Here is a 9,136-nt window from a genome sequence, read left to right as displayed (position 1 = left end):
ATTTATCTTCTGCAGGAACCAAAGATTTTAGCATTTAAATTAAACATCTCCCAATTTACTTCCCAAGAGTAGAGTTGAAAAAAAACCCATACACATTACATTGTCAGCCATTTGGTCGACATAAATATAAGATGATAAGGATACTTTGGATACTTTACAAATAAGTATCAGAACAACTATATAATCCCTTATATGTTTAAATCAATCTCCATCCATCTAGCCTGAATGAAATCCTCAGTGTCCCTCCTCCCTGCTGAGATCTCACGTTGCTCAGTAGAAGCTGCGGCTGATATTCACACTGGGGTAGACTGAATACGGATTTTTGACATAAAAACACCAGTCTCATAAGGTCTAGAGATCGATACAACAATGTATGCAGTTTTTACTGTGAAATACGATAAAATATTTGATTTAAGCTAAACCCATTTACCTTTTTGCAATAAAATCTGATGATGCAGTGATTAAGATAGCCGTTTATAACTGTGTAATGCCCAACCAAGGGATTTCCCAAATGAATCTTCAAACTTGTTTAAGCTGGCAACACGTACCCCCCCAAACCCACATGCACGCGTGTCCTAGTAACATTCACGTTGTACACAGTGTTAATAGCCTGCCTGACACAAATACCTGGAAGGCTCGAGGTGCTGTGTTTCCTGTCATGCACCCTTACATGGGGATTGTATACTATTACTTCACCGCAGTTGTGTCACTTTGTTGGAACAGATCCACGTTTGCCACAGTAATTAAGAAAGTCTAATATGACTCATATTTTATGAGACATCCAGGGGCTATATAAAGGCAGGACTCAATGTCTGCAAGTATCCTTCTACAACCTGAGCTCCAGCAAAATGCACTGTCTCCCCATCCTGCTGCTGTCCTGGGCTGCGCTGTCTGCTGCCTTCCCAGCGGCATCGCAAGAAGATCTGGAAAGCAAAAATGCAAACTTGGCCCAGGTACGTATCTCATCTATCTATCTATCTATCTATCTATCTATCTATCTATCTATCTATCTATCTATCTATCTATCTATTATCTATCTATCAATCTATCTATCTATCTATTATCTATCTATCTATCTATCTATCTATCTATCTATCTATCTATCATCTATTATCTATCTATATATTATCTATCTATCTATCTATCTATCTGTCTATCTATCATCTATTATCTATCATGTATTATCTATCTATTATCTATCTATCTATATATCTATCTATCTATTATCTATCTATTATCTATCTACTATCTATCTATCTATCTATCTATTATCTATCTATCTATTATCTATCATCTATCTATTATCTATCTATCTATTATCTATCTATTATCTGTTATCTATCTATTATCTATCTATCTATTATCTATCATCTATCTATCTATCTATCTATCTATCTATTATCTATCTATCTATCTATTATCTATCATCTATCTATTATCTATCTATCTATCATCTATCTATCTATCTATCTATCTATCTATCTATCTATCTATCTATCTCCTATCTATCCATCTATCTATCTATCTATCATCTATCTATCTATCTATCTATCTATCTATCTATCTCCTATCTATCTATCTATCTATCTATCTATCTATCTATCTATCTATCATCTATCTATCTATCTATCTATCTATCCACCCATCCATCCACTCATCTATCTATCTATCTATCTATCTATCTATCTATCTATCTATCTATCTATCTATCTATCATCTATCTATTTATTATCTATCTATTGAATATCTATCCCATATCTATGTATTATCTATCTATCTTACTATCTATGATGTTATAAATGGATTTACCGATTTTCAAAAAATAAGTAAATCATAGATTAAGACTCTCAAACAAGGCTATAGATATTTAACCACATATTAAACTCTTCTCTTATATACTTGTACTAAGTATTTTAAATTGATCTCATTCCCAAGAAATACCTAGAACGGTTCTATGATTTGAAAACTTCTGGAAGACCCGTCGGAAGAACTAAGAACAGCAATCCATTCGTTAAAAAGCTTGAAGAAATGCAGCAGTTCTTTGGTCTGGAAGTGACTGGACAACTGGACAAGAAGACTGTAGAAATGATGGAGAAGCCTCGGTGCGGCGTTCATGACATCGGTGACTACAGCACCGTCCCTAAAAGTTCTGCATGGCAGAAAAACGATATCACCTACAAGTAAGCATTCCCTACATCAGCTGATTGTTGTTGTTTTTTTCACATGATTGACTGTAATCTGTAGGCTGCAGGTGTGCAAATTTGCTGCAGTGCCTCCATAGGAGAAATTAGGCATTACATAGTTCTCCATTAAGTCAATAGGTTGTCAAAATAATGTCTGGATATGCTGGGTCCTCCAAAGGAAGGACATTATATAGAGCCACTGTCGCTTATGGCTAATGGATAACTGATTTACAGTAAAGTGTCCAGGGGTGTACTATATTTCACATAAATCCTGCAGACAATGGACCACATTCAAAATGCGTTAAGAAGTTACAATCCTTATTAGAAAGATCTAGACTGGGCTTTTTACAGAAAAAAGGGAAAATGGAGAAATACACCACACATATATGGACATTAGAAATTGAGGTATGATCCCAAGAGATATGTATACATATAAATCTACCATAGAGTATTTCATATAAGTCAAGTATAGGAACAAAGAGTTTGTATAAATAATCCTATATTAGGCTGGTTTCACATTTGCGTTTAAAAACGCAGCGTTAACGCAAACGCAGGTGGTGAAAAAAACGCATGTAAACGCGTGCAAACGCTGCGTTTTTTAGACGCATGCGTTTTCGTATGCGGTAAAAAAAAGTGGCGTTTTGACGCGTTTACATGCGTTTTTTCCTGCGTTTGCGTTTTTGAAAAGCATGATGAGAAGTGTGTGACAGCTGCCAATCATCAAAATCAACTAGAAAACCCACTAGAAATAGCTAGGGTTAGGGTTAGGATTAGGATTAGGGTTAGGGTTAGGGTTTGGATCCCTATGGTTAGGGTTAGGGTTAGGATCACTTTATCACCTTGATGGTGGGGGGTTAGGGTTAGGGTCAGGGTTAGGGTTAGGAATAGGGTTAGGATTAGGGTTTGGATCTCTAGGGTTAGGGTTAGGGTTAGGATTCCTTTATCACCTTGATGGTGGGAGGTTAGGGTTAGGGTTAGGATTAGGGTTAGGGTTAGGGTTTGGATCCCTAGGGTTAGAGTTAGGGTTAGGATCCCTTTATCACCTTGATGGTGGGGGGTTAGGGTTAGGATCCCTTTATCACCTTGATGGTGGGAGGTTAGGGTTAGGGTTTGGATCCCTAGGGTTAGGGTTAGGGTTAGGATCACTTTATCACCTTGATGGTGGGGGGTTAGGGATAGGGTTAGGATTTGGATCCCTTTATCACCTTGATGGTGGGGGGTGGCTTATCAGTGTGTAGACTTGCTTTTTTCTATGGAAACGCATGCGTTTAAAAATGCATCCAAACGCATGTGCTATAAACGCATGCGTTTACATAGACAACAATACTTTTTTTGCCGCAAAAAAACGCCTCTAGAAATTACTACATGTTGCATTTCTGCAACCAAACGCAAGCAGAGAAATGACGCATGCGTCATCAAACGCGGCAAAACGCATACAAAAAAAACGCATGCATTTTTAATGTTAAATATAGGAAAAAAACGCATGCATTTTTTTGCGCTAAAACGCAGCGCTAAAAAACGTAAATGTGAAACCAGCCTTTACACTGTTTAATGTATCAATTTAATGTGTAAAAATTCTGAAACAATATAAAACCAGTTTATGATCACACCTCAACATGTGTTTCGCCTTTTGGTTGGTCAAGGGAATCCCATTGACAAAGAATAAGGCAAAACACCAGTCGGGATTCATCCATCTATTTAAAGAGTTTTATGTTGTTTGTGGGATTTTTGGCTAATTAATGTTAAATGTTAGCTTGTATTTTTCTATGGTCTTAAGGTCCTCAAAACAAACATAGCAATATTTCATAAATACATGTCTCGTATTCAGTTATTCCTGTACACAGTTGAGGAACATATCTGACATTTTATACTCATCTAAATCATTTCTGTTTTTCCATTAAAGAATTGTGAATTTCACACCCGACATGCCACAAGCTGATGTGGAGTCCTCCATCAAAAGGGCGTTCAAAGTCTGGAGTGATGTGACCCCATTGACCTTCACTAGGGTCTACGATGGAGACTGTGATATTGAGATCAAATTTGTCGATGGAGGTAACAATGAATACTTATCGGTATGGCCGCCAATAATTACCTTGTGCTCTGATCTCCTAATACTAATTAGCTTCATCTTCATTTCTTAGATCACGGTGATAACAGTCCATTTGATGGACCCAATGGAATTTTAGCTCATGCTTTCCAGCCTGGACCTCGTATTGGGGGTGATACTCACTTTGATGAAGCTGAAACATTTACAAAAACAAGCCATCGTAAGTCATGAGTGTGTGATTTCATAGCCTTGTACTTGTAATATTCCAAGCACTACTGAGGGTTGAAGGGTTTGTCCAAATATTTTTTACAATTCTGGTTGGCTAAAAAATATATAAATAATACTTACCCACCTCCCCAGTGGTTCACTATTTGATGGTCTTGTCTCAACATAAAAAATGGATGACAATGCCCGCTCAGTCGTTATATGAAGTGGGATACTTCTGCTTCCAGTGATTGATTGAGACATTTACAGTATGTTCCCAGGAAGTAAAGTCCAGCAAGGACTGGGTAATCATTAGAATGGGAGCTGTTGTAGATCGGTGAGGGTGAATACTACTTTTTTTTTTTAAGTCTAAACAGTTTTACATTTATTTTTGGACCCCTAGGTAATCCATTTACAAGAGGAGGCAATTAGTTCAATAATTGGGGGTCAACAGGATGAAGGGTATCCCCTTCATTATGTACACCGTTACAGAGACTAATAAGATAGGCCATCAATAGTCAACATGAAATAATGCCTTCAAAATAGGGGTTATAGCACAATTCAAGTAATTTCTGGTACATTACAATGCCTACACTGTACCTTTTGGCACTTGTGATGATGCCAACAGTTGATTTCCAACCAATCAAACATTGGTGGCAAATATTAGCAACATGCCATTAAGTTATGGGTTGGAAAAAAACATTTTAGTGAGAATTATCTGGCACCCAGTTTCAACTAATCACTTTCTCATCTTAACTTTTCCTTCTAGAGTACAATTTGTTTCTGGTGGCTGCTCACGAATTTGGACATGCTCTTGGCCTTCATCACTCCACAGACCAAGGAGCTCTTATGTATCCCAATTACCCAAACACCGACCCCAATAATTTCCATCTGCCTCAAGATGACATTGATGCCATCCAGTCTCTCTATGGTAAGGAGGAGGTCTCTGATTCTTCTGTTCTCGATCAATGCTATCATTCTTTTAGCCTTGATGCTACAGTTTATTAATTTTTCTATGAATATATTTTTAGGAAAGACATCAAATCCCATTCAGCCAACTGGACCTAGCACTCCTACCAAATGTGACCCTAACCTTGTCATTGATGCCGTGACTACTCTTCGAGGAGAGCTATTCTTTTTCGTAAACAGGTAAGCTATAGTAAAAACTTCTTCTGCTGTCAGTCACACATCTATGTTCAGTTATACTATTAGAGATGCGTTTTTCTTACCTTCTTCTTTTCTTTCGATATTCCAAGATGAGTGACGTAAGATGATGAGCTTTTTAAAAATAATGTTGAGGTGCAATACCCGGCAAAGTATTACATAAGTTTGTTTCTTTCTTAGCTGGTCATCTTGAACCATTCATATCAAATATAGCGACATATTGGACATATTTGTGATTCAATTGGCCGAAACAAGTTTGAAAACCATTGGGTCGGCCATATTGCTGCACTGGAGAGCACTTACTAAATGGGCCTGGAAAGTTCTACATTTTATAACACTAAGTATTTTTTATTTCTCAGGTTCATACTTCGCATACACCCAAGAGGGGGAGAATCTGACTTACTTTTCATCCAGTCACTGTGGCCATCTTTACCCAGTGATGTTGATGCTGCCTATGAAAATCCAATTTCCGGGGATATTCTCGTTTTTAAAGGTAACAGAAGTGTTTAATTACCTTTCCAGTACTAAAAAGTGAAAATGGATTTGACATGATTTGATTTATGATGTCGTTATGTTCTATTTTGATTTCAGGGGACAAATATTGGACTCTTGATGGTTTTGAAGTGTCCCAAGGACCCAAAAGTATCACCAAATTGGGATTTCCCAAAAACGTTAAAAAGATTGATGCTGCCGTTCATGCTGAGCATCTGGGCAAAACATTCTTCTTTGTGAAAAATAAGTACTATAGGTAAGACTGAGAGAAGTGATCTAAAAATGTTGACTATACCGATACCTACTTTGGGGGTTATTCAGCCTTCTGGTTACCGATTTGTAACATTATCGGTATGTGCATTTTGACAATTGGCTTGGTTGACATCAAGTGATCAAGTGGCCTATATATGGGTATTAGGGCACTGAGCGCTATTTTTTTCTCGGAGGCCAGAATAGATGGTATGGCGATTTTTCCCGTATTTGTTTATTTATAATCAGCTTGTGACCACTGCAACCAGTCAGTCAGAGGCCACAACAGTCATGTTCCGTATATAGGAAAACCAACAGCTCACCCAACCTATAATGGCTTCATCCTGGGTGCTAGGCCAATTTAATCAAGTAGGAAAAAAGCCAGACTCCATCCTTCTTGAGAAAACTGTGTTTATTGTAGCTTTATTCCATATGTGCTAAAACCACTGAACACAGATCCTCAATTACTAACGCGTTTCGTAAGTAAACTTCACATAGCTACGATTAAGGAAGTTTACTTCCAAAACCCGTCAATGGTTGAGGATCTGTATTCAGCAGTTTTGGCACACATGGAACAGCGTTACAATAATGAAGGAGTTTTCTCAACAAGGACGGAGTACTGGCTTTTTTCTTAACTAGTCATGTCCCACACTACTGGCACCATTTTTCAGCGCTTGAGTGGTGATGCTTATAGCGCACGTGTGACTGCTATGGCCTCTGATTGGTGGTGGTGACATGATGGTCACAAAATCCAGGAAGATAGCTAATGCATATGTGCTGCATCTCCAGAAAGAAAGTTGAGAACAGTTTATTTTTTTCTTTTATATCTTTTTTTTTTACATTTTTTTTAAAGCTGGATATCATGCAATACTAAGTGTTTAGCTTTATTGAGCAGTCGTAGAAAAATATACAAGCCTACCTATAAATTTCTGCTTCCAAGAATATCTTCTATTTCTAGGCTAAAAAAAAATAAAATATACCTTTCAAGACTATTGAAATTCTTCTTCCTTTTTGGATTAGAATGAAACACAATCCTAATACTATTACGGGATTCAGTCACAAAAAATAATTCTACCACTTTGATCCAACCCTCAGTTACAAGTGGCTTATTTTTAGACTTTTCTTGGCTAAAGTGTAAAATTGGTCTATCCTTTCCATTTCAGCTATGATGAAGACAGAAAAGTCATGGATGAAGGATTTCCAAAGTTTATTGCCAAAGGCTTCCCTGGAATGAGACCAGGAATTAATGCAGCATTTTATTACAGAGGTAAATACATCCAATAGTGTTGGATACGAACCTAAATTTATTTATTTGTGGCTAATTTAGTGAAAAATTGCAAAATTTTTGGAAGATCCACACTGAACGAAATAATGAATGTATAGGGTTCAAATCCTATTTTGAATTAATTCCATTTTCAGCATCTGACCAAAAACGTTTTATTTTTAGAGACACCGTAAATAATTTGCAAACATTTATTGATTGGAGTAAAGTTCGCCAAACATATTAGGAGACACACAACTCAATAATTTTTAGCATCTTTTGGACTGCCCATGGGCCTTAAAATGATGACAGTCATGAGCTGTCTTAGGGAAAAGGAGCAATGTACACCAGTTTACCAGCATAAATAATAGTAAATTTGTCACTTTTTGGTACGCTATGCCCCTTTTTTCTAAGTCCCATCCACTTTTTAGCAAAATACCGTGCAAAAATTGCCACAATTTCGAGTAAATATCACAGCTTTATGATGCCAGAAAACTGGTGAAGAAGAAATTATGATTTCCTTCTATCCAGGACAAATTTAGTCAACTGGGTTTTCCGAGATCATAAAAAAATTTGGCCAAAGTCAACCAATGTAATCAAATGAAAAAATAACCTATAGTCCCATTATACGAGATCTGCCAAATTCCAGTACCACTGCCATGATTCTTTCCATTGGTTTTTGTTTATTTGGCTGCAATTCCGTAACTTACACTGGTGAGGACAGCGATGGGCTTCAGCGGTCAAGATGGCAGTCAATGGCCCCCAAATGGTCGAAAGTATTTTAAATATATCAGTATAGAATTGCAAATTTTTCACGGTGCCAGCCTTAGGCCAATTTGGCCAAATGATTGAGCCCAGATTTTGCCTATGGTCTAAATGTAAAAAAATTCTGTATTATGCCCAGTTTGCATGACTTATAAATTTTTCTTTTTTTTTTGTTCTTCCAGGTCTTCTTTACTTCTTCCAGGATTCAGTACAGTATGAATATAACATTGACTCCAAGAGAATCCAGCAAGTTCTCAGAAGTAACAGCTGGATGGGATGTTAAGAACACATGTTTACGGCAGTGTCTTGTAAATCGTATGGTCAGCTACAAATCACAGAACTATTTATATGTGACTTGTCCAGTGCCGACATTTCCAACTGTGAAAGCCTCTATGTAACCCTCATACTAGATTCTGTTCTTTATCCACCAGGACAACTATGCAGCTGTATGTAGCAACGTATTTATATGAATTCAGAAATATATATTTACATATTTTAACTCCTATATTTTATATGAACGTGATGATAATAATAATAAACTATGATTTTTCTAAACTGTTTGGCAATTTTTTTTATTTTTGCTGAGGGGTTTCTTCTCTGACTATGGCTTTTTAAGCTTATCACATACCGGTTTAATTACCCTGCAGCACCTCTACTGGGGAAAGGGAGTATTGCACAGTTCTCCTTGAGACTGATGGGCTGTTTACCCAATGAACACACATGTTGGGTCCCCCAGAGTCAGAGCTCATTCACACAACTGTACTTTCAGTC

At 37.1% G+C, this 9,136-nt stretch overlaps 1 protein-coding gene across 1 annotated transcript; it reads left to right on the top strand.

Annotated features, from left to right (window-relative positions):
• The first annotated feature begins 794 nt into the window (after positions 1 to 794).
• Positions 795 to 8,920, top strand: LOC138671227 (matrix metalloproteinase-18-like). Its single transcript, XM_069759208.1, has 10 exons — positions 795 to 953; positions 1,936 to 2,180; positions 4,087 to 4,235; positions 4,325 to 4,450; positions 5,204 to 5,365; positions 5,466 to 5,583; positions 5,958 to 6,091; positions 6,190 to 6,346; positions 7,503 to 7,606; positions 8,548 to 8,920. The coding sequence occupies exons 1-10, from the start codon at positions 849 to 851 to the stop codon at positions 8,646 to 8,648; spliced, it is 1,401 nt and encodes a 466-aa protein (XP_069615309.1). The 5' UTR covers positions 795 to 848; the 3' UTR covers positions 8,649 to 8,920.
• Positions 8,921 to 9,136: the final 216 nt, after the last annotated feature.

This window comes from Ranitomeya imitator, chromosome 3 (assembly GCF_032444005.1).
Source record: "Ranitomeya imitator isolate aRanImi1 chromosome 3, aRanImi1.pri, whole genome shotgun sequence".
NCBI lineage: Eukaryota > Metazoa > Chordata > Amphibia > Anura > Dendrobatidae > Ranitomeya > Ranitomeya imitator.
Note: the sequence above shows the minus strand (reverse complement) of the source record. Positions and strands in the feature narration are given on the sequence as shown.